The 25,656-nt window shown below is 40.7% G+C and overlaps 2 protein-coding genes across 6 annotated transcripts in view; both read left to right on the top strand.

The window, feature by feature from the left end:
- LOC125047047 (probable G-protein coupled receptor Mth-like 3) overlaps positions 1-8,302 on the top strand; it is a 29,508-nt gene extending 21,206 nt beyond the window's left edge. For 3 of the 4 annotated variants that reach the window (XM_047645092.1, XM_047645090.1, XM_047645091.1), the window contains exons 7-8: positions 5,767-5,848; positions 6,160-8,302. In XM_047645092.1, the coding sequence (XP_047501048.1) occupies positions 5,767-5,848; positions 6,160-6,489 (412 nt within the window). In that variant the 3' untranslated portion in view covers positions 6,490-8,302. Of the gene's footprint in view, positions 1-5,766; positions 5,849-6,159 lie in introns of those variants that run through there. The other variant, XM_047645093.1, reaches the window with a different exon arrangement.
- A 6,331-nt stretch (positions 8,303-14,633) lies between these two features.
- LOC125047220 lies at positions 14,634-24,360 on the top strand. Of its 2 annotated transcripts, XR_007116709.1 has the most exons (3): positions 14,634-15,601; positions 22,680-22,799; positions 23,031-24,360. XR_007116709.1 is itself a non-coding variant. In XM_047645414.1 (2 exons), the coding sequence occupies exons 1-2, from the start codon at positions 22,640-22,642 to the stop codon at positions 23,399-23,401; spliced, it is 531 nt and encodes a 176-aa protein (XP_047501370.1). In that variant the 5' UTR covers positions 21,672-22,639; the 3' UTR covers positions 23,402-24,360. The 2 variants fall into 2 exon arrangements, 1 of the variants encoding a protein (XP_047501370.1); XM_047645414.1 differs by lacking the exon at positions 14,634-15,601 and having other exon boundaries at positions 21,672-22,799.
- Positions 24,361-25,656: the final 1,296 nt, after the last annotated feature.

Genomic DNA, 25,656 nt, shown 5'->3' with positions numbered 1-25,656 from the left:
TCCAGACAACGCTGGGCTTTATTCTGGCTGCGTACAAGATGTTCTTTGCCTTCAGAATAATTTTCGGCACATGTTCACCCTATGGTTGACCTCCCTGATCTCGTCGTTGAAGTACCAGGCGTCTTTGTGATTCCTGGACCCAGGCCGAGTTTTGGGTATGGTCTGTGAGGCTGCTTCATTAATGGCGTTTAGCAGGCTAGCTTCGAGCACTTCCACATTTTCGCTTTTTGGGGGATCATTGCATCTCAGACAGAGGGCCAAGGCGTTTTGAAACGCCTGCCAGTTGGCCTTGTCTGTTTTCCATCTTGGATTCGGTCTTAGGATTTCGGCTGGGCCAGCATCCATGAGGGTAGTTATAGTGCCGTAATGGTCACTTGTGACGGTCTCATCAACACGCCAGCAAATCCTCCCCACCAGAGTGGCAGTGGAAAGGGTGAGGTCTAGGACCCCTCCTCTGACATGCGTTGGCTCTTGGGTGTTGAGGAGAGCGATCTCAGGGAATGTCTCTAGCACGTCGGCTATGTGATAGCCGGCCGCATCCGGTGCCCGGCAGGGAGCCAGGATTGGGTGGTGTGCATTAAAGTCTCCCCCTATGATCACTTGGTCGTGTGCAGCAGAAGCACAGACCTGGCTGATGTCTAAGCTTCTACAGCCTGGCCGGCTGTACATGTTGTACAGTTTGAGGCCCCCCCCCGGCCAGGTGAACCTCGACGGCAAGGGATTCAACATCGTCTCCACAGTGCGATGCATCGGCTATTGCGGAGCAGGGGATTGTTGCTCTCACAAGGGGGATCAAGCCTCTCTTGCCAGGTGTTCCTGGCAGTGTGAAGACATGATACCCTGAGAAGCAAAGAGTGTCCACTGTTAATGTCTCCTGGAGCATGACAATGTCAATGTTCCTTGATCGCACTACTGCTTGAAGAAAGGCGTTCTTTGCAGAGAAGCTATTGATGTTCCACTGTAGGATGCTTAAATGGTGTGTCATGATGTTACTCAGTGATAGTTACATCAGAGACATCGTCGGAGTCTGACAACTCCATTGCGAGGTCCTCGCTGGTTGAGGGCTCCTCGTCTGTTGTCAGGCTATCCTTGGGTCCACTGGGAGGTGGAGAGCCTTTGGTAGCTCTGACTTTGGTTGATTTGGCTTTTCTCTCATGCTTTTTCTTGGCTGGCCTTGCCTGGGCAAGGTCAGTGTGATCTGGCTCTGGCTGCACAGATTCAGCCTGTTTTGGCTCTGCCTGTGAAGGCATGGCCTGGTTTGGAGTGGTGAGTCTCGTCCTTGGGTGAGGGTGGGGCTGGCTTTGCTCTATCCAGCTTTCTTCCCTTTAGGGCTGCGACAGTCTGGGTCATTGCCGTCATGGCGACCGAAACTGTCTTCTCAGCCTCCTCACTCGACCTCCCCAGGGCAGTTGCTACTGCTGAGACAACAGCAGTCAACAGGAGAGTCATATCGTCCTCGTCAAAGAGGAGATGATCATCTGTTGAGTAGGTTTTTTGTGGTGCTCTTAGAACCTTTTTTCTTTAGTTTCTTTTTCTGCACCTTTGGCATTGTCAGAAACTCCTTTTTGTTGGAGACATCCGGTGTCGGCTGGGCGGCGGCTTCCTTCCTCTTAGGAGGTTTGGAGGCCTTTTCGCTTTTGTTCTTTCCCCAGACGTGGGTGCCCGGTGGGGCAGGAACAAAGTCTGGTCGCTTTTGAGCAACCTCTTGTCGCCTGAGGGCCGCCTCTTTCCTGATAGAGCAAGTCAGGCTTCAGGCGTGATGCTTCTTGGTACAGTTGGGACATTTGGCTGTTGTGTCCCTCTTTTCCCCTTTGTATGCCTTAAGGCATACCTCTGTGTTGTGTGCCTTGCTACAGACCCCACATTTAGGCTTGGCTGTACAGTTAGCCTGGTGGTGACCGTATTTCTGGCACTTGAAACACCGAAGTGGTTCTGGCTCGTACGTTCGAAGGTTGTAGGTGCCCCAGTTACCCAGATCAAGTCTAGTGGTTGGGGCACTTTTCATGGTCACCAGGACTTGCCTGGTTGGAGTCTTCCCCTTCTACATTCTGGAAGCCTGCACGACCTGTGGGTGTGAAGCGAACAGCTCCACATCGTACGAGACTGAGAAGCCAAGTAGCATCATTTTGGTTCTCTTATCCTCTGGACTTAGTGGGGAAAGATTCATTTTCCTACCATCTGGTGGCTCCTTCGTTTCCCAGAGGAAATTCAGGGTAGCTTGATCTTTGGGCATTATGATCATGCCCTGATCTCGGGCGACCCGGATCGACAGCCGGATTTTCCGTTGCAACTCCAATGCCCTGACCAATTGGTAGGCATTGTCGAAGCCTTCGGGTTTAGCTGGCACTTTAAACTGGGTGAAGCGTTTCGGGGGTCCTGACTCTTCATCAGAGTCGGTCTCCGGCCTCGGACGCTTCGGCCCGCCCTTTCTGCTTTTGGGCTTGTTTGTGGGGGCAGCAGCTGATGCGGCTGGTTCAGCCTGCTCTCCCCTCTCAATCGGGGAGGCCATCTGAAAACTCAGGGGCCTCCTTGGCTTAGCTGTTAGCCTAGAGAGGCCAGCTTGCGAGTCAAGATGTTTGACTGTTCGGTGGACAGACCCATTGGCTTCGGTCTTGTCCACAGTGTCATCCTGTGCATGGGGTTTTCTTTTGCCACCATAAGGTACATATGGCTTCATGGTGATTGCCGTGGTCTGGGCCTTGCACGGTTCGTCAACATTTTTATCAGTCTGTGGGGGGTGTTTGTTAATTTTTTCCATATAGTGGTCAGTGCTTCATCCTCTCACGCCCCCACCCACCACGGAGTCCAACAAGGGGAAGCTGAGTGTCAGAACCAGTGTCTAACAGCAATAGGAGTGATGAGAGGATATACGCAGCCAATAGCCATTGTGACGGTGCTCACGGACCATTGTGAGTGCCAATGGCGGCATGACTGCTTGACCCGAGCCTCCCTGGGGGACCAGACGATTGACCGTGACCAGGCCGGGATCAGGCCACCTGTCTTGCTGGAATAGAGGACCAAAGAGGCGTGTTGCTAGCCGCAGGGCGTACTCGTTCACAGCATCGCTCAACCTCCAGGACTCCCGTCTCCACAGTGCACAAGGCTGCCACGCACGGCAAACGCGTGGGTAGGTGCAAACCTCTGGGGAGAGACCAGATGGGATGCCCTTCCACCTACGAGACATCATTGTTTGGAGCCCTTTTGCTCAGCCCTCTGAAGCAGCCACCCAAAGGTTGCTTCACTTCAGTGAGGGAGGGAGCTCTTACACTTTTCTCAGGTTCCTCTTATTCCTCTGAAACAACCACCCAAAGGTTGTTTCACCACAGTGAGGAAGGAGAGAACCTGTACTTTTTCAAAGTGGATCTCTCTTCCCTCTGAAACAGCCTCCCAAAGGCTGTTTCACCTCAGTGAGGGAAGGGAGGTTTTGCATTCTTGCCAGGCAGTTCCTTTCATTCCCCTGAAGCAACCACCCAAAGGTTGTTTCACCTCAGTGAGGAAGGAAAGGACCTGTGTCTTTTCAAAGTAGTTCCCCCTTCCCTCTGAAACAGCCACCCTAAGGCTATTTCACCTCAGTGAGGGAAGGGAGGTTTTGCACTTTTGCCAAGCAGTTCCTTTCATCCCTCTGAAGCAACCACCCAAAGGTTGTTTCACCTCAGTGAGGAAGGAAAGGACCTGTGTCTTTTCAAAGTGTTTCCCCCTTTCCTCTGAAGCAGCCATCCAAAGGCTGTTTCACCTCAGTGAGGGAAGGGGGGTCTTGTCCTTTTGCCAGCTGGTTCCTTTCATCCCTCTGAAGCAACCACCCAAAGGTTGTTTCACCTTAGTGAGGGTGGAAAGAACCTGTGTCTTTGTGAATTCCTCTTCCCTCTGAAACAGCCACCCAAAAGTTGTTTCACCTCAGTGATGGAAGAGGAGTCCAGCGCCTTTCAAGGAAGTTTCTTCAACCCTCAGAAACAGCCACCCAAAGGCTGATTCACCACAGTGAGGGGGAGAAGTTAACTTCCTAGGCTGTTACAGTGGCGGGACGTGAGTTCGGTTTTGTCTAGCAGCAGCAATTTCGACAGAACCAGGCTGAGGGCCTGACAAAGGGAGAGGCTCCTACCTGCCTATCATTCCTAAACGAAATATCTAGAGTGGCAGTCATCAGATGGTCTGCCATACCAGTCCCTAGTAAAAGAATTGGCAACTCTCTGTGCACCATAAGGCAGGCACGCTAAGGCCCCCCAGACACACCCTCCCCTGCAGGAGGTAAAGGTCTGCCCACGTCCGAGCACGAGCTCGAAGATGGGGTCCAGTTCACCAGAAGGTGCACAGAGAGTTATCCTGATGCCGAAAATTCCATAAAGGAAAGAGTAGGCTACAGGGCACGAAGCTAATTGCAAGTCAGCAATGAGCATCGCGGCAGCAACAAGGGCTGGACTCCGAAGCGCGGTATCGCGTAAGCGTCGAGGCCGAATTTGCCGGGGGGCGGGTCCGGTGTATCTCTTTAAAACAATCTCTTTAAGTCACCCCGGCAAAAAAAACCACGATCGAGGGATCATGGTAACCTTCTTCGCTTTGTTCAGCTTAACGCCACCTGCTTCGCCCCGTCGAACGCCTTTTCCGGTAAGGTCCTTCTTTGGCGAGTCCTCCCGTGTTCCCTCCGGTTGACTGGTAAGTAATTGGTGAAATAAGTTGTCAAATTTTGGTCTTGTGTCAGCAACCTCACATGCAAATCTGGGGTTCCCATTAAGCAAAAGAAGAAGAAGAAAAAAACCAGTTATTGAATAAAGAAAAAAAATAATAGTACTTGGGTGTCAGGGGAAGGAGCACTGTACTTTATCTGTAGTTATAAGATTTTAAGCTATTCCATATTCCGCAATCATTACCATTGACGCTACTGCCTCGCCATTTTTGTTGGAATTTGTTTACTGAATGACTACTTCAGTGGATTCTGGAGAAAAAACAAGCATTCCTTGTTGCTTCTTCCTTTATTTTCCATAACTGATCAAGTACAATTTTTAAATGTTCATCCATATCTTCCATGTCAGTCCTCGTACGTGAAACTGAAACAAAACATTGTGAAATGTAACACCCGTGGCCACGTAGTCATATATATTATTAACCTGATATTTCACACAATTAACTCAAATGAAGTACAACAAACATATAAAACATAACATTATAATGACAGGATAAATAAACTAGTACACAGAATGTCATCTAACTGCAAGCCCCTACAATAGGGCCTGGTGCTGTTAGGCGACCACACCTGCCTTTGAAGGGACACCTCTGGAAGAGGGGTATCATTGCAAAGGCAGTAATAATAATAATAATAATGATAATAATAATAATGATAATGATAATAATAATAATGGTAATAATAATAATAATAATAATAATAATAATAATGGTGATAATAAAAATAATGATAATAATAATGCTACTCTTACTATTACTATTGTTGCTGTCATTATTATTATTATTGTTATTATTATTATTATTATTATCATCATCACTATTATTATTATTACTATTACAGTTACTGTTTTCATTCTTCTTCTGCAGCTTATTACTATTATTCTTAATCAGCTTTTTTTTCTATCTTCACCATCATCATCGAAGTGCTGCTATATAAACACCATCACCTCTTTTACTTACTATTATCACCTTCATCATTTTATCTTAAAGAGTTTTCTATAAACCCGTCGCCTCCAGGAAATATTCCCCCTGTCAACGGACGTCGTTTTTTCCCATAATCAGTGAATCGTAAATTGCTTTTTCTTTCAGGGTTCTTACGGATATATTGAACAGTCTTCAGGGTGTGTTCATCTTCGGTGTGGCCGTTTGCAACAAGGACAATATTAAAAAGGTTAGTGGGGGATATAAGAATCATTTGCATAACGAATATTTGAAAATAAATATAAATTATTGTCTGTATTTTCCCAATTATCACTGAAAAAATCTGTATTTGTAGATCTAGCCATTGATATTGATATATGATTGTAATTTAAATATGTTTTTAAAAGTATCTGGATAAATATTCAAGATATGTGAAATTATCATTATCATCTTTGATATATTATTTTATTAATAATTATTATTTGTAGTGTTTTTAAATTGATGCATAAGAAGGCTAGTGCTGTAATAGAACTGTCTCACCCGCGCGAATTACCCAAACAGATCAAGCATTCCTGGAAAACTCGCTACACAACAGTACGGAGCAAAGTGGGCACCATCAGGAGCGCTCGACTGTCCGAGAAGACAACCCAGGCTAAGCGCTTTACGGACCTCAGTGTAGCAGCTTCTGAAGCCTCCAGGAAAACCTCGGTGACTTCTCTCCCACGCAAGCTTTCCACGGCTTCTAATGCTGTCCTTCCAGCTTCAAATGCCAATAGTAAGGGTAATAGATTGACTGATCAAAGCTTGTCTTCAGAGGCAGCCTCCGCACCTCGGAAAATATCGACTGTTTCGAACCTTGAAATGATACCGATGAGCTCCATGGAAGAATAGATTGTCCTGTCTACTTCAGTCTTCCTTTTGTACATATTTCTTTCTTATTATTATTTTTAAGTATGGGAGCATTGTGAAGAGTCAGACCAATTTTATTTCTCAGATAAAAAGTCTCAGTGCAGTAGTAAATGAGGGTAATGTCAGTATTTATTTAATGAAAAGTGTTAGCTTTTTAGCATAACAGATATTCTCGTTAAAGGGTGATGGCATATGAAGTAACGTATTGTAATACTAGTCACATGATATTACTGTGCGTCTGAGTGGATCTACGGAGAGAGATGAAGTGATTTACATTGCCTCGAGAGATAATGGGCTTGGAAACTGTTTGAAATATATGTTGCACTGAAAGAAACACCAGAACTTCAAATCAGGTTACCAGGTGTTTGAGTGATAAATACTATAGGATAAAAAGTATCATATTTTTACACATTATACCCGGTAAGTGAACACTATTTCCGTTGTGTTTTCCTATCCATTGTATTTTTATTATCATGCAGAGATATTGTTATGTTTAATTTACTCTGACTCATATCTAGTAACTTTGTTGTTGTGGCAGTGTATTCAGTATTTTAAGAATCCTGCCGTGCAAAAAATAATTTATGTGTAACTGTGGGATTATACTCTGAATTGACAATGTATTTTGAGCATTTTATCAGGAATTCGATCTTGATATTTATATATTTTGAACATCTCTCAAAGGATATTTTCAATTTTGCATTGTACTTTGATCATTCATCCTTTTTGTGTATATATATATATTTTAAATTTAGTTGTATTTTATAAAAGTTGCTGAATGATAAATTATGAGAGAAGATAAATGTATCCAAAAAATACATAAACATGACAGTCGAATAAGGAAATATGAAAGAGTTTATGTGTGCATGAAGAGACAGTGGTATATCTGATGCCTATTTTGTATCGAAGGACAAAAGAATTTCAGAAGATATTACAAATAGTCTGTTAATTTAATCATAGGGTAAAGAATAATCTTTCTACAGCAAAAAGTTACTTTGCTATGCCATAATATTTTACATTTTTTCTTCTGTTATCTTGCTTAAATGGGAATGATATCTTTGAGACTTTGGTGCAAAAGGCAAAATGTTAAACTCTCAAATCTCACCGGTCTCAAATTTAAGCAACCATCAATTCAATTTATTTTTTACCTTTTTTTTCTCCATGGATTTTTGTATTTTTGAAACAAGTACAACTTTCGTATTTACTGGAAATATACAATAGAAAAGAGCAGTGTATTTAGTCAGAATGTCACCTTCGTACACAGATGTCGCGATAATTGCATAACAATGTCGACTGCAGTTTCCTCTAAACTCTTGTAACCATGTGACTGATGCCTGTGCCATTGACCTGCATGCCCCCCCCCCCCCCCCCGCATTCGCATTTAACGTGTGGATCTTACTACAAACTACTGTTGTGTTTATCATTAAAACCATGCATTCCGTTGCCCGTAAACTATTACCTGTCTGTCCTTTTTAAACTACAGTCGTTTGAGAATGATAAATGTTTTGTAAGTGAATCATCACTGAGGCAGAGGTGGAAGTGTTTCTTAATTTCTTTTTTCATGTATTGCTAATATTGTTCTTGTGTTTATTGTTACTGTTGTTGATTTAGATGTTATTTTTCGTGAGGGGGAGTTAAGCCAAAGAAAATTCAATTACATGTGCCAGATTGAGTTTTACAAAAAATACAGTGTGTATAAGAAGGACATGAGGAATTATGTAATTGAAAATTCTTACCTTTTTGGTTATGAATTATTTTAGTATTCTATGCAAATAAATGAGCATTTTTGTAAAAGTTATTTGTTCTATTATTCAATGCCCAAGTCAAAGTTTCACGAGGAGATTATTTCAGTTAAAGTAATTTGCTTTGAAGTAAGTTATAAATATGGTATTGGTATTGCAGATTTTGCTGTTATTACAAACACATAAATATTATTATATACATGTACTTGTATGTGAGTAAATACGTATTTATTTGTATACATATTCATCTGTTTATGTGTATGTGTGTGTGCGTGCGTGCGTGCGTGCATATATATATATATATATATATATATATATATATATTTATATATATATATATAATACATACACATATATACACATATGTATGTGCAAATATATATATATATATATATATATATATATATATATATATGTATAAATAAATAAATATTATAAATATATGTTTTTTTTGTGTGTGTATGTGTAACATATGTTATATGTATATGTTTATAATATATATATATATTGTATATTATACATACATGTGTGTATATATATATAATTATATACTATATTTATATTTATATATATATATATATATATTTGTGTGTGTGTGGTGTTCTAGGACACTGTGACATAGGACCATAATGTAGAGGAGACCATGTTGTCGCCCTTCGTTTGACAAAGCTGCCGGCCCGCGAGCGGATATAATGTCTTGGCACGTTATCAATAAGCCAGTGCGTTTCGTTGTCGACAGGCTTGATATAGGAAGGGGCATTAATATTAAAACAAAAGTATATCATTGCGTAGGTTATCAATGAACTTTCGTGCTAGATTTTTTAAGATCTATACTAAAAGAAATTCAGATTTTTTTTCCCCTCCATGTATTTTAGTATTTTTGAAATGAGTTAAACTTTACCGATTACTGGGAATCATCTTTACCTTACCTATTTGCCTCAGATATTGTAAATCTACGAGGATGTAGATTTTCGATTTTAGGATAAGTGATTCGATCTCGTTATTTACAAGCTGGTACTTCTGACATGTATAGTTTTTCCTTCTAGTTCCACGGTGCTCTCGATTCAGGGCCACTTTATGCTGCTCCTGGTAATTCACAGCTGAGGATGGTCCATCAGCGTCCCAGCAAACCCATTATGTCATCCCTTTAAAATATATTCATTCGTTGCAGATCATTTTTCACTTGCTGATACACGTTCCGCGTCCTGTATGAAAACTTCCTTGTAATTTCCGTGTCACCATGAATCAGCTGACCAGCGTAAGGTTCCTGAAAGTATTTAGCGAACTCCAGGAGCCCATTATAGTTGGAACTTTCGTCCTCCAGCAAAATCCTAAAATCATGTTGGACGTCATTCAGCAGAACACATGCCACAGATCTGACCTGGAGAGATAAGACTCTTATCTCTTGGGTAGTTCCTCTGCAAAGTTTTCTCTGAATCTGTTCTTATATTTATTGGATTACATGATAAGCCAGGGGAATAGGCTGTAAAACATCGTGCGACATTTTACTAGACGTCATGAATTAGACATCACGATATGATAAGTATGTGCCTTTCCCTCAAGGTCACACACACACATGCACACACACACACACACGCACACGCACACGCACACACACACGCACACCCACACGCACACACACACGCACACGCACACACACACACACACACAAACAAACAAACATGCTACACATTGTCAACGTTAACAATGCATTTTATGCTTATAGTGTCTATAAGTATGTATAAATAGCTTCCACGTGGCGTACAAAAGCACGTATACGCGTGGCTTCACCGCAGGCGCCCCAACGTGCCCCACGCCCCCACACCAGTACTTAGGGCTCAGGATGACCCAGGTCAGTCTCAGTCCTTTCAGAGAGTCTTGCCTACCGCTGCGGGTCAGACTGGCTCCCGCCCCCTTCTGCGGGCAGACCCAGCACTAAGACTTACGAAGACTTGTATCCCGTGTGTGTTGGTCCGAATCCTGGTTGTGAGCTGTGCTAACGTTGGCTATCACTCCTGTTAATCACTGTTTAAGGTTTTAAGAGCCTTTACATAAGTGGTGGCAGGGTGGTAGTTGTGTCCTTTTGGCACACAACAATGGACTCACAGTCTCCGAAACCTGGTTACCGCTCGAACCAAATCGCTTCCATACACGCAAAAGTCTTCAGAACCTGTTGTGAGTACATATTTTGGCCATTTTTCCTTTCTTTTATCTTCCCCATAGATGTGTTAAGCTGTATGTGCAGTTACGCTCACGCCGGTTTTGTTAGGTTAAAGTGCTAATTGACGGCAATGGGCGCTCTCCACTGCTGACCTCATATCACATTACTGTGTGATCAACGGTATGGGTTCAAACAACAGGAATATCGTTCATTTATTACGTATTTGTTTAATTTTTCTCGTGATTAGAGAGTATATTGTTTCAATTGCAACGAATTTAGCGCGTTCATGATTTTACTGTTTTCATGAACATCATATCATTTTTCTTTCTCACTACCCATATCCCGTCTTGACCTGACCTCCGAAGTGAAACATTTCAGTCACATCTGCTTGGGACAGCAGTGTGACCTGACCCCACTTTCACTTTGAGTGATTGACACGTGAAATGAATGTGAGAACCGCTGGCATTACCTGTATATTGTTTTCGATATTGTTACATTATAGGATAACGCATAGCATCCGTTGCATGTTCATTGGTGACACGTTCTATCGGCGCTAGAGCAGAGCTTGTAACGCGAATTACTTACATTATTATATAGCGCCAGGGATCTTCCCCTTATCATAGTGTCAGAATGCCTGATTACTTGGGGTTGCGTATATGCCTAAAGATCGGCGCTCCGACACGTTCGTTCGGCATTTTTTTGAACCGGTGTGACCCGCGGTTAGGTCCGTTAAATAATGTAGGACTAGGGTTTAAGCTAGAATTGAGATTCTCTTATTAATCACATCCCGCTCACCCCCTTGACGTCGCTGCCATGTTTGGGGTAAATCCCATCGATTTGTGATTCATGATAAATACCCGTAGGGCATTGCATGAGCGCCCATCACAGACTCGCAGATAGAGTGGGTTATTAATATTTTCCCAGCTCATTTCGCTTCATAAAGTACGGCAAATTAGGGTATAGAGCCCCCCCCCCCCGTCAATTGAAGTCTGTATGCGCAGCTTGACATGTTACCTCGGCAGAATTTTTTCCCCCGTCACCATTCATTAGTGCGTCATTCTGTCGCATATCATTAAATGTTAAATTCAATGTAGTATTTGAAATAATTTTGTATTACTTCTATAGCTAGTTTATTGCATTTGTGTAAAATGAACGTTAATTTCCATGTTTGGCACCCATGTCCGGTCTGTGTGAGGTCACTTTCACTCTCATTGTCACTCACACTCACATACACACACACACACACACACACACTCTCACGCACTCCCGCGAGTTTGTCAAGTCGTGATGTGTGACTTGTGACATACATTTCTTCTTCTCTGTGTTACGACAATTGGTTCAAGTAATTCCTTGGGGATGCCATTGTCATTTCCCTTATTTACCCTCCTGTCTATCAGAGACGGTTAGCAGTTCAAGCTAGGTCTATGCGGACCGCTGTTACCGTCTCTCTCTCCTATTTTTTTTTTTCCTTAACTTGTGAAAGTAAAACACAAAAAAAAAAAAGTAGAAGACGAAAATAACGAACATTCAACCATAAAAACTGCAAATTATTAAAAAAAAATCGGCTAGTGGCGCTTAACATCCCCTCTTCTCTGTTGTTTTTCTTTTCTCTTACTATCTTGGCCCTTATGTGTATAATCTTGTTCACGATATCTGTCATAGTACCGAAGGAGTCCCTGCTGCAGAAACAGTCACCTTCGGGCGCTGTGGAAAACGTCACCGGGAGATCGCCAGATACCGAGAAAGACTAGGATAATTACGCCCGTCGATCCAGTGAAGGACCAGGAACTCGCCAGAGCAGGTACCAGTCGACCCATAATGCTGTGAACTTGCCTGGACGCCGAAGATCCACTCAACCTTCAGGAGCTCGAAGAGGACACTTCCTGCCGGACGCCCGTGATCCTGACGAGGACAACGAGGACGTCGGAAGGACCTGGATGAGATCTGCAGGAACGTGCATTGGGCGAGTAAGCCGCCGAGTTAGGCCTGGTCGAGGACTACGAGGACGAATCCGAAGTCAAGGAGGACCTGTGCGAGACCTTCAAGGGCATGTGGATGTCGAGGACGAACGGATTTACCAGGGACCAAGATGAAGACGATGACAGGGACGAGCAGCCACGAAGATGCATCAGGGACATTACACGCAAGAACGAAGTGTTTACAAGACAAGAACCAGCCAGGTTGGGTCACCCTTGAGGCAAATATCAGACGCCTCGAGGGCAAGGCGTGAGTAGGTAGTCGAGCAATATAAGTATGTATAAATAGCTTCCACGTGGCGTACAAAAGCACGTATACGTGTGGCTTCACCGCAGGCGCCCCAATGTGCCCCACGCCCCCACACCAGTACTTAGGGCTCAGGATGACCCAAGTCAGTCTCAGTCCTTTCAGAGAGTCCTGGCGACCGCTGCGGGTCAGGCTGGCTCCAGCCACGCGCCCCCCCCCCCCTCCCCTGCGGGCAGACCCAGCACTTAGACTTACGAAGACTTGTATCCGTGTGAATATCTGTGTTGCTTACGCTTCTCAATAAAAGAGGTTAAGCCAACCGTCCGTTTCACTAAACCATATGTTTAAGGCATTATTATATACCCTTTACAGTGTCTTCGCTTCGCTAATCAAGTTGTTTGACAGGTTTCTGAAATCTGCAATTTTGTATTACTCTTTGTCCTATGCAATGATCAACTCCCGATTTAGTATCACAATGATTGCATCATCTTAATATCTATACAAATACTGAATAAACACTTAGTATGCACACGGACATGCGCGTTTATAGACAGTCCATTCAGCCTCGCTTAACATTTTAAATTCTCTTCAAAGAAGAAGCTCTTGTCTCTTATCTACGTCCCTGTGAAATATCCTCGTTCAAGCTCGGCAGATTAGTTGAGATAAGGGCAAGTTATAACAAGTAAAAGTTATAACGAACAAATAGAGAATAAGAACAGTTGAGACTGAACGCCCACTCAACAAACCAACACAGATTCAGTCAACGAGGATTTGCTAGAGGGAAGAGAGAGTCACATCACCACATCCCAGGACTGACGTCACTGGGCATGCAGTTGTGCTATTACTATGCACAAGGAAGTGAAATATTCCATCATACGGTGTAGCCGTTGTTATCAACATCGGCATGGCGTAGCTGCTGGAATCAACATCACGTGTGTAACCTCTGTAGCCACTGCCATCACCATCGGCATGGCGTAGCTGCTGGCATCAGCATCACACGTATATCATCCCCTCGAGGACTTGGTTGACGTTTTCCTCATGGGTTGCGATAAGGATAATGCCATAGCCGTGCTCCTCCATTTGTATATGTGCTGAATTAGGCCTTGTCCCTAGTGTTGACGTATATATGGAAGGAAGGTTAACTCACGAAAGGGGGCCATCACAGGTTTATAGAGCAGTTTGAGAGTGAATACTGGATCGACAACACGTACATAAGGACCGATCTGAGGACTTCTGTTAAAGGCCTTGACTGTTCCCGCTATGCGTATGTATCATACACATTCATGTATAGATATAGACTAGTGTCCATATATGTTGTTGTTTACCTTAAGCAGTAGGATATAGTGATATTCTTAGCAACCAGTAAAATGTATTCTTTCTATAGTTATAATATTATAAGTACTGATATAATCTCATTAGTGAATCTAAGTTGAATTGTAACAGTAACTATGATTATTATTTCATTATTATTGTATTGATTTATAATTTATATTTTATTGATTATTTATTGATTACAGGTTTGACCGCATTCCAATAAATCGTGGAGCGAGTTAGTTATACGCAGTGGTATCAGTCACCTTGAGTTAACACAAATAATCTGAGCTCATGAATTGGCGCTTACATACGGTAGTTTTCATGTCTGGGATCCGAGCAGATGTACAAAGCGAGTGTTGCTTGTTAGACTAGTTTGTCATTAACCGAAACAGCGTCTCTGTAATCGTGCTATATGTAATTAGGTAAGGGTTAAAACAAATAAATTTGCAAGACATCAAAGGTCATATAGGACTATGGTAAATTCTTGATGACAAATGAGTATTAATGAGTTAATGATCAGGATCAGTGGGCAGAAGAAGGGGATGGAGAAGAGAAAAAAAGACTATGCAAAATAATTTAAGGCGGAGACTAAGGTCCAAGGCAGGGGTGATCACCTTCATTAGGTCTCATCCGTGTGTGTATGTGTTACATATATAGATAAATATATATATGTGTGTGTGTGTGTGTGTGTGTGATATTGTATATATATAGCTGGCTACGAGATGTCTGGGACTTTCCTAGGTCCCAGAGATTGAGGATTTCTGGCCCCTGGTATCAGCGCTCCAACCCGCATCGCTGGATATGGTAAAGCTATACGGGGACTGTGGCCGAGGAGATTGAGCACATTCTTATCAGCGCTCGATGGAGTATCCTACAAAATTGCAGGGTTTACTTGAGTGCCGAGCTCTGTGGCACTGACCTTAGGCTGGTAGTGGCTACCCTGCGGGTCCACTTCAAAACTCCTCGTCCATCCAATTGCTACTCTAGGGTGTTTCACTTGGACAAACTGTGGGAGGAAGAGTGTGTCTGTGGGTTCACCAATGCAGTCTCTGGTCGATTCAGACGGACTCAATTCCTCTGTGGGAGTCCTTCAAGCGGTGCAGGGGGCCGGATATTCAAAACAACCCGTTAGTTACAAGGTCGAGGACGTTGTAACCGCCTTACCACATTGTACCTTACGAACTCCTTACTATATTATAAGTGACCCATACTCAAAAAAAAATTTACAATGTTGTAAGCACATTGTAAGGCTAATGTCAACATCGTAAGTTAATTCCCTAGGCTGCCAAGAGAGGGCACATCGGTAGCTGATTGACCAATCAGCAGTAAGCCTCGTAAACGTAACAGCCAATGAGAAGCCAAAGGTAAACAACGCCATGGAAGGTCCAACTCAAAAGAAAAGAAGACCAAATTTCTCAGACGAAGAGATGTTGGCTTTAATAGAAGCTGTGGCAACGAAGAAGAATGTGGTTCTGGGTAAATTAGATAACAGAATAACCGCACAAGTGGAAAAGAACGCCTAGGAGAGTGTGACTAAGGAAGTGAGTCTTGTCGCTCGCGTAACGAGGAATGTGAATGTAGGGCGTAGGAAGTTCACAGACCTAAGAGCAGCTTGAAAAAAAAGGCAGCACAAGAGGAAAAACACGTGGGAGGAAAGGTAAGATTTCTAAAGTAAATTTTGTTCTGTACATTCTTTGGATACCGTCAACATGAGTTATTGAAATTAGTCACAAGTGCTTGAAACTTATCCTTTATAGTCAGAGTAAAGGAAAAACAGTACATGTCATATAATAACAGAATAGTTGAAGTAGGAGTAAGTACCATTTTTTTTTTTTTTTTTTTTATTATCTATATCATGTCATGGATATTTTTTTGGTATAGGTAAAGTTCTGACTAGCCGTCTTTAAACCGGAAAAGAATATATGTATGTGATAGAGCAAATAAATCTAAGAAACTTATCTTCTATGAACTTCCGTCGCAAATCAGAAATAACGAAGTTATTTGACACGCAAGTGTCACAGAGCCCCAAATCTCAATATTTTAAAAATAGCCATCCGATATCCTTACCTACTGTTTGTAGACAAAACAATGATACCGTTTTATTTTGGTTCATTTATTGTAATACTTTCATTTCGTAACTAGAAAAAATCCGCATAAACTCACATGAAGGTAATTTTCTTTCTACATTATAATGTCTGACAATACAAGACATTTGTCACGAGAGCCAATAGCATTACAAGAAATGCTATAAACCAATCACAAGGCAAGGAAAGAAAATATACCAAATCTTTGCTCAAAATGGATCTCAGGTGCGTAGGTTGTGACACGCATTACTATAGAGTTATATATGATTATTTTGAAAAAAATGATAACGCTATAGAGTTCCTGAGAGCACACGGTGTTTTGCCAAGAGCGGTAAGTTGCCCGCATTGCGATTTACCTTGCAAATATCGTGAAGATCGACATACGTGGTATTGTGGCAGATGGAAAAAATAGCAAAGACAAAACGGAGTAAAAGTTGCGTTTTCTCGACCAGCGATTGCAAAGGGCACGTTTCTGCAGGGGACACATTTGGAACCTTTTAAAGTTATTTTGTTTGTGAATCATTGGCTACAAAAAACATTGGAATCACGCACACATTATTAAATGTATTAGTATTTCTAAGCCAACTAGCGTAGATTGGAGTTCTTGTTCTGAAGTAACCGAATAATTAATGTAATAAAAATACATACTTTTAATAGGATAATAATACATGCATTATCAATACAAATTATTTCCGATTTGGCTTTTGCAACCGACCGCAGTTGAATGGATGTCGTCGCCGCGCCCGACCAAATCAGGCTAAAGCTTCCATATTTCCGCGGGACGAGCAATAAGGGTTTGCTGCGCGGCCTGAAGCCTCGCCACGGCCTACGAAGTATTTTCGGCTCAGGCAAAGGTCAATAAGTTCCATCTTACATTTTAAGACAAGTATAAGTATTGAACGGTTACCATATTTGACGACAATCAACACTAAAGTTTGCAAGGTCTGTTACAAAAATGTGTTTAAGTTTTTTGTTTGAGAATTAAATTCACGGAGACTGCGTGTGCCGTTGCGGCACGGTCTCCGTGCGCGACACGTAACTGTCAGTAGCGCTTTTTTTTTTGTTTGTCAATCTAAATACCGTTGTTATTTGAGGAACTATTAATGAAGCTTGTGTATGAATTTGAAACGGTCATCTGGAAACTTTCGAAACGCATTTTCATATTAAAAAGTTGATTGTGCCCAAACATGGTTTGATTCATTTGTATTGTCCGTCAATCAGGCAAAAATTAATCCCGGATTTAACCGCCGAATTGTATACCGTAATTGTTTAGTTTAGTCCTTTATTTACCACCCTGGCTAACTGCACAGGCGTGGGCAAGCTGTGGTACATTTAATGCATGGTCATAACATTACATAGTGTTACATTTGAATTTTAGCCTATAACATTGCTATGAGTACTTTATCAGTTTAGGGAAAAGAAGCCTTATTCTTACAGTCACAACATCACACTGTCTTGTTCTTGTTTTAAATAAACCATAGATGAAGGAATCTTGCCTAAACCGGTCATAGTGCTTTATGCTACAGCTTTCAGGGCGTTGAGAATTAATCAACTCAGTCAAGTCCTCTCTGAAGGAAGCTTTAATGATGTAGAAAATCCTAGAAAGAGGTATCCCAAGATCTATGTCCACACTTTGTTTGTCACATGCTGACTTTGCTAGGCGATCAGCATGATCATGCCTAGGGATTCCAACATGCGATGGAATCCACACAAAACGTATAGTATGGCCTCGTTCTTTTGCACGATACACGTGTATCCTGATGTAATTTGCAATATTTCCCGCATCTTTGTCTAGAGTGTTCAGAGCCTGGAGAGAACTCTGTGAATCGCAGAAAATGAACCCTGAGCCTTGTTTCAATAGAAATTCGGTGGCCATGAGTATTCCTGCCAACTCGGTTTGCATAGTGCTAGCCCAGTCATGAACCCTCCTACAATCCTGGTGCTGCAAAATATTGTTTTTATATACAACAAAAGCGCATCCTGCTCTGCTCCCAGACTGCAAGGATCCGTCAGTGTAGCATTCATATGCATTGGAAAGAGTGTCTAGATGCTCATTTATACTTGCAAGTGCATACTGTTTAAGTATAGCAGGGGGGACACTGTCTTTTTTGGGGGCAGTCGTATAATATACACTTAGGTCCGACATTTTCCACGGTGGTACAGAACGTCCATGTAGGGTCTTAGTTATGGGTATGTTCAGCTGAGCTAAGTGTTTACACGTCACTTGTAACCATGGATTTGAGTATGAATCGTTGTTGTTATTCAAAGTTAGCTCTTCTATTCTGTGTTTTAGTTGGCTTTGGAACTCTGTACAATGGAGGGGTTCTCTAATTGATTTGACACTAAATGTGGTATTTATGTATAATATTCTTTCATAAACAGAAGGCAAATTAAGTTCTGTTCTCATATTCACAATCCTTGTTGTTCTAGGGGCACCAAGAATGATCCTCACGTAGTAAATACTGGGAACAATTCCTGCAAAGTATCAATAGTCAAACTTCTATAGCTGACGTATGGAGAAAAATTAAAAGACTGACAGGTAAAGCCCTCACAACACCGCAGTTCCACAGTCCACAGGAACAGGCTAATATGCTGCTAGAGCAGTGGGCAGGAAATTCTCAAGTACACTCACTTCCACAAGGGATAAAAAATCAGCTCAACAAGTCGAAAATAGATAGAAATTTCAATATAGCAATAGCATGTGTTGCTATTGACCACTCCGACTTTGTCGGAGGGGTCAATATAACCGAGTGGGAACTGAGCAATGCCCCTCTGAAAGGTAAGGCAACCGCCCCTGGCGAGGACGGCATTACTTACAGCGTCCTTCGCCACATAGCTCAGGTACCAGGCAACCAACTTTTACATCTGTATAGACTCAGCCTATCACAAGGAATCCTCCCAAGCTCCTGGACTAAAAGCTTAATCATTCCTATACCCAAACCCAATACTGATAAATACAGACCCATTTCCTTGACCTCCTGTCTGTGCAAAGTACTTGAGAGAATAATTCTGAACAGGCTCATGTATCGCATAAATGCGAAGTTATCCCCCAGACTGTATGGATTTCTCCCAGGGCGTAGCAGTCAGCACTGTTTTGCAGAGTACTTAACAAACTCAAACCCAGGCATGCAAACCGAATTTCTTGATTTTAAATCTGCTTTCGATATTGCAAACAGGGAAATTATCCTTGAGCAACTAGCTAGCTTTGGTAAAACTGTTAACATGGATTCAAATGTATCTGTCGAATCGATCGGCTCAGGTTCTCTTCAGGGGCATTAAGAGTACTCATACAAAAGTATTTGAACTCGGCACACCTCAGGGAGGCGTACTTAGTCCCATGCTATTTAATATCCTAATGCATAGATTACTGGCCGATATACCACTTGCAGGCAATGACTCCATTATTTGCTATGCCGATGACATTTGTATTAAATCCTCATCCGAGGAGAGAATGCAAGAGATCCTTGATATACTTTCTGCAAGGGCTACTGAGTGTGGCTTGATAATTTCATCTGAAAAAAACAAAGGCACTTAACCCACAGACAATCCCTCTGCCAAGGTTTCATATAAATGACGTTGAGCTAGATCTCTGCCATCAATACAAATACCTTGGGGTGATTGTTAATGATTCAGAGTTCATTAGAAACCTGAAGAAAATGCTGTGGGAGCGGCTGAAGCAACTTAAGACACTTGTCGGCAAAGACCGTAATTGCTTTTTTTAGTTTAGTCCTTTATTTACCACCCTGGCTAACTGCACAGGCGTGGGCAAGCTGTGGTACATTTAATGCATGGTCATAACATTACATAGTGTTACATTTGAATTTTAGCCTATAACATTGCTATGAGTACTTATATCAGTTTAAGGAAAGGAACAATTGCACAGTCCTTTATCCACTCATCTGCCACGCCGGCATATAGCTTGGGCGTGGGAAAGCACTAATACATTTTATATTCGGTTATGTGATACTACATTCCAAATTTAGGATACAACATAAGTATATCTTCTAGGGCATCAGATGATATGAAGTAGTTACATAGTTCTCCGTACCTCATGCTAGGTGGCCTGAAAGGCTGTATCACATGGCACTCTGAGATATAATGTACAAGTGTTCGCTTATATTCTTCATTACACAGTTTACACTTAGTTTCTTCGACATTACAAACTGTACTTACCTGCCAATACAATCTATACCCAAGCCTGATTCTTGCAGTCACAACATCACACTGTCTTGTTCTTGTTTTATATAAACCATAGATGAAGGAATCTTGCCTAAACCGGTCATAGTGCTTTATGCTACAGCTTTCAGGACGCTGAGAATTAATCAACTCAGTCAAGTCCTCTCTGAAGGAAGCTTTAATGATGTAGAAAATCCTAGAAAGAGGTATCCCAAGATCTATGTCCACACTTTGTTTGTCACATGCTGACTTTGCTAGGCGATCAGCATGATCATGCCTAGGGATTCCAACATGCGATGGAATCCACACAAAACGTATATTATGGCCTCGTTCTTTTGCACGATACACGTTTATCCTGATGTCATTTGCAATATTTCCCGCACCTTTGTCTAGAGTGTTCAGAGCCTGGAGAGCACTCTGTGAATCGCAGAAAATGAACCCTGAGCCTTGTTTCAATAGAAATTCGGTGGCCATGAGTATTCCTGCCAACTCGGTTTGCATTGTGCTAGCCCAGTCATGAACCCTCCTACAATCCTGGTGCTGCAAAATATTGTTTTTATATACAACAAAAGCGCATCCTGCTCTGCACCCAGACTGCAAGGATCCGTCAGTGTAGCATTCATATACATTGGAAAGAGTGTCTAGATGCTCATTTATACTTGCAAGTGCATACTGTTTAAGTATAGCAGGGGGGGCACTGTCTTTTTGGGGGGCAGTCGTATAATATACACTTAGGTCCGACATTTTCCACAGTGGTACAGAACGTCCATGTAGGGTCTTAGTTATGGGAATGTTCAGCTGAGCTAAGTGTTTACACGTCACTTGTAACCATGAATTTGAGTATGAATCGGTGTTGTTATTCAAAGTTAGCTCTTCTATTCTGTGTTTTAGTTGTCTTTGGAACTCTGTACCATGGAGGGGTTCTCTAATTGATTTGACACTAAATGTGGTATTTATGTATAATATTCTTTCATAAACAGAAGGCAAATTAAGTTCTGTTCTCATATTCACAATCCTTGTTGTTCTAGGGGCACCAAGAATGATCCTCATGGCTTCATTTTGGACACTTTCTAGACTAGTCAACTCTGATTCCTTGAACAATACTAGGTGCAACGCATGGTAATCTATGACCGACCTTATGTATGACAAGTAAAAGATTCTCGCAATATTGACATTAATACCATGGTCTTTGCCGACAAGTGTCTTAAGTGGCTTCAGTCGCTCCCACAGCACCGTAATTGCATAGGTGAAACATGGCCACTGTCCCCGTAGAGTTTCAGCAAACCCGATTTTAAGTTAATTTAGTGTTTTTCTTCTGTTTTTCTGTGTGTAAATCATGCTAATCCCCCCCCCCCTTAATACAGTGCGAAACCGAATCTTACACATTTTATCAACTTTGCCGTCGGGGAATACAAGTTCCGCTACTCATCAACGAGTCAAATGCGACGGAAAGCAACAGCACAACAGCGTTAAACTACGAGGGGAGATTACACTCCAAAAAAAATGGTTTCGAAAGTCGGAGGCTGGTTGAAACTTAACATTTACCATTTTTTTAATATCCATGACATAGTAACTCAAAGTAATGTAGTGGTAATATCAAGTGCAAAATGATAGTACACTCACTGATGCATAACACAATATGGAGATAGAGCATATTGTCATAAAGAAAATAGAATGTAGAAATATCTTAGTAATTGCCTATGTATCAGTTCCCTTGTATGAAAAAATCTAGAAATTTCATTAAACAAAGGCCAACAATATAGCATGAAGAATGGTAATATTAAATGTATAATCTTAATTGTTTGGTATTATTTAGTTTCTGAGAGTGTATTGATTTTAAAAATAACTTATTTCCTGAAACATCTACAATTATAAGAACAATTTTCACCATATGATCATCCTTCACAAATGTAGTCTAATGGATGGATTTTTTGAAGTAAATAAAATAAATATGACTCGAGTAAATAATAGCAGTATTACATGTCGGATCTTATTCGTTTTGCATTATTATTATTAGTTTTTAATACATAGGAATAGTCATTTCTTAAATCAACTTCATAAATGTATTCTAATAGATATTTATTTTTTGACTTAATTAAAAATAGCAAACTTGACTCATCAAGTTGCGAATCATACATAAATAAATATCAGCTCAATAATTCTGATCACATCATAACACAATTATAATATTGGATTTAACATTGGTCACTCAGGCAATTTTACTATTTAATATCATGAAGGCTCAGTTGTTTTATAGGATTATTAAATTTAAAATACATTTTAGAATCCAGCTTATATTACAGGTAATTGTCTGCATTAAATTTATTGCCCATAATGAAAACAAGGGATGTGAGAATGTTAACAAAATCAGAAAAAAAATATCAGTGTCAGTTCATTATCAAGTAAAAGGCTTGTGATAAGTTCAAAATTCCTATATGTTATTTAATTTGTTAACCTTTTGTTCTTGGTTTCCAGGTGGTGGCCCAGCAGTTCTCACAAACTACACTCCTCTTGAAGAAACTATTGTGACACTGACTGAGCCTGTTGATATTACTGGTTTACTAGGGGTTTATGAAAATGAGACAGAAGTTGATGGTGAGTTAACATGTTTTAAATCAAGAGGGGGGACACATAATCTATTCCCTTTTTGTGATGTGCTTATAGTTTGAAATTTTGTAATATTTGACTCTTTTTTTTAATATTAAGCAACACATTCTAAATACAAGAAAAGTAAAATGATTTGTATGCTGATATATGTCGGTTTAGGAGTATCAGACTCAAGAAATGTATATTATAAAAATTAAAATATAGATTTGCATTTTTTAGATGTTGCAGAACCAACTCCTGGGCCATCTGGGATAGCATCTCAGGTCATAACAGACTCGAACGTCGTTGTAACATTGGATGAGGGCACTCCAGAGGAGCAAGAAATGACAATACCCATTGTGTCAATGGACCACACTTACTCCTCAGAATTACCTCCTTTTTTAATAGAAGACACTGACGCTCAGGATGGAGGTAGCAGACATGAGGTAGTGCATGGTCATAGCAGAAGATCAGAAGAAAGGAGAATTTTGCCTGACATGCTTCAGATACAAGCAAATATAAAAATTCCCTTGAAACAGCTTGTAAGCTCAGTAAAAGACATTGCATCAGCATTACAAACAATTGCTGGTGTTATAAAAGATAAGGCATAAGTTCTTATTTTTATCAAATGTTGAAATATTTTAGTTTTTCTCCCATTCAATTCTAGTCTTAATCTACCCATTTATAGTACACAGTTGACATTAATTTGTGATAGGCATTTGTGCATTTAACAAAGTCATAATGTTAAGTTATTGCTTAAGAGACTAAGTCTAAAATAAGTCTTTATTTCGGAGTTCCTTTATTTCTTCAGTACAGACTAAGGCAAAAATCCATTATATATTATTTATTTTTTGTTCGCATTAATGTTTGCACTGAGGTTGTGAAAATTGTATTTTGGTTTTTATGATATAGGTTAAGATCATTTTATCCAGTTTGGAAGAATCATATTTTTATAGGGGGGAATTCAGGATTTTATTATTTTTTTTAGGAAAAAAATGATTTTCATTTTTTTCAAAATTCTGACAGGTGCACTGTTTGGTTTCTGCATAGGATATATATTTTCCTTTTAGGTTAAGAAAGTAACAAATTTTTGTTGTTTACACATGGCAATAATAAAGTATATGATAGTTCTGGTGCTGTCAATTAAGATTGATTTTATTTGTTGATACGAAGACAGAGCTGTATGTAAGTTTAATTTATTTTTCTGGTTTTGATGTTGTAGGCTGAGGAAGAAAGCAAATATATACTTATTGCTATTCTAATATTTATTGTTAACATAGTAATTAAGCTTTGAGGGATAGCTTTACTCGTATTTTAAAAATGTTATATTTCTTTATTTGTATATTTATATGCCTGAAATTACTTGCTTCCAAAGATTTTTGTTTATTTCACTTCTAAGGCAACCCAACTTTGGTTGTGGTCTGTCTTGTGGTCATAAAGCACCATGACAAAAATATGTAACTTACATTTTGTACTTTAAGCAGTATTGCTTTGTATGTATGTGTAGATACTTTCATATTATTTTTGTGATGTATCATTATGGTATTTTTCTTACCAGTCTTATAGTTTTATAATCACAGTCTGAAATAAAGTTTTACTCTTTAATGCTTTATTATAATTACCCTAGATCTTGAATAACAGTTATTTCTTCTTGCATATTCAAACTACTACTTATTCAATTTTAATGTGCATTGATAAGAGTTCCATCAATAAAAATAATTTAAGTATAAAATTATTCATACAAAAAAAATATAAAAAAATGGAGAAGTAGAATCACTACTTCCAGGATGTGGTAGTATGTATGTAACCTTGTTCTTCTTGAGTATGGGTCCAACACCTCACAGAGCCTCAAAATGTCATGTCTTGGAAATCCGTAGTACCGCAGTAACTGGTTATCATTAACATGCAAAGGGGTTCCTGTAATGTCTTTCACGCTGTAAAGCTCGATCATGAAAATAAGCAGCCACCCACTCCATATTGGGTGTGTCGTCTGTCAACATTGTTAGCACTTGCAATATGTTTAAATCACAACAGTTAAGTAAAGAAGGCAAAGAAAACACTGAATATCTACATTTTCCGGTGTATTAAATATATAAAACGGCAGTGTTTAGTCAAATAAAGGCTATATAAGTTATGAAGACTATGCAATCGAGATATAAACAATCACTATATCCGGTTTGAAACGCTTACAAGACCATTACTTACCTTCGTCGCCTTCACCTCATTTTTGATTTAGTCTCTCCAGACACGCCAATTAAATTCCCTTTTTGTCAAGAGCTTGAATACCTATACAGGGGCATGACAAATGGAAATGGAACATGCTACTACATAGTATAAGAGACACTGACAGCTTCAAACCTTTTAAAATGACTTTGATGTTTATTTTGTAAGATATGATAGCTTACTTATCTCACACACTCGTTTTATGATAACTTTGAATATTTTTCCTTTTTATCCCTACGACCTTCCACGTCACCTGCTTGATCATTGATTTTACTAATGCTCACAGAATCCACTCGGGAAATCCAACCCATTGTTATGATTTAACCTTGTTCTATTTCTATTTCAAGCTACCTTAAATTTCCTCCGGGAAACGAAGGAGCTAACTGATGGGAGAAAAGTGAGTCTTTCCCCACTAAGTCCCGAGGAAAAGAGAACCAATATGGTGCTACTTGGCTTCTCAGTCGCGTACGATGTGGAGCTGATCGCTTCACACCCACAGGTCGTGCAGGCTTCCCGAATGTCGAAGGGGAAGACCCCAACCAGGCAAGTCCTGGTGACCATGAAAGGTGCCCCAACCACTACCCTTGATCTGAGTAACTGGGGCACCTACAACCTTCGAACGTATGTGCCAGAACCACTTCGG

The sequence above is a fragment of the Penaeus chinensis genome, chromosome 40 (assembly GCF_019202785.1).
Source record: "Penaeus chinensis breed Huanghai No. 1 chromosome 40, ASM1920278v2, whole genome shotgun sequence".
Taxonomy (NCBI): domain Eukaryota; kingdom Metazoa; phylum Arthropoda; class Malacostraca; order Decapoda; family Penaeidae; genus Penaeus; species Penaeus chinensis.
Note: the sequence above shows the minus strand (reverse complement) of the source record. Positions and strands in the feature narration are given on the sequence as shown.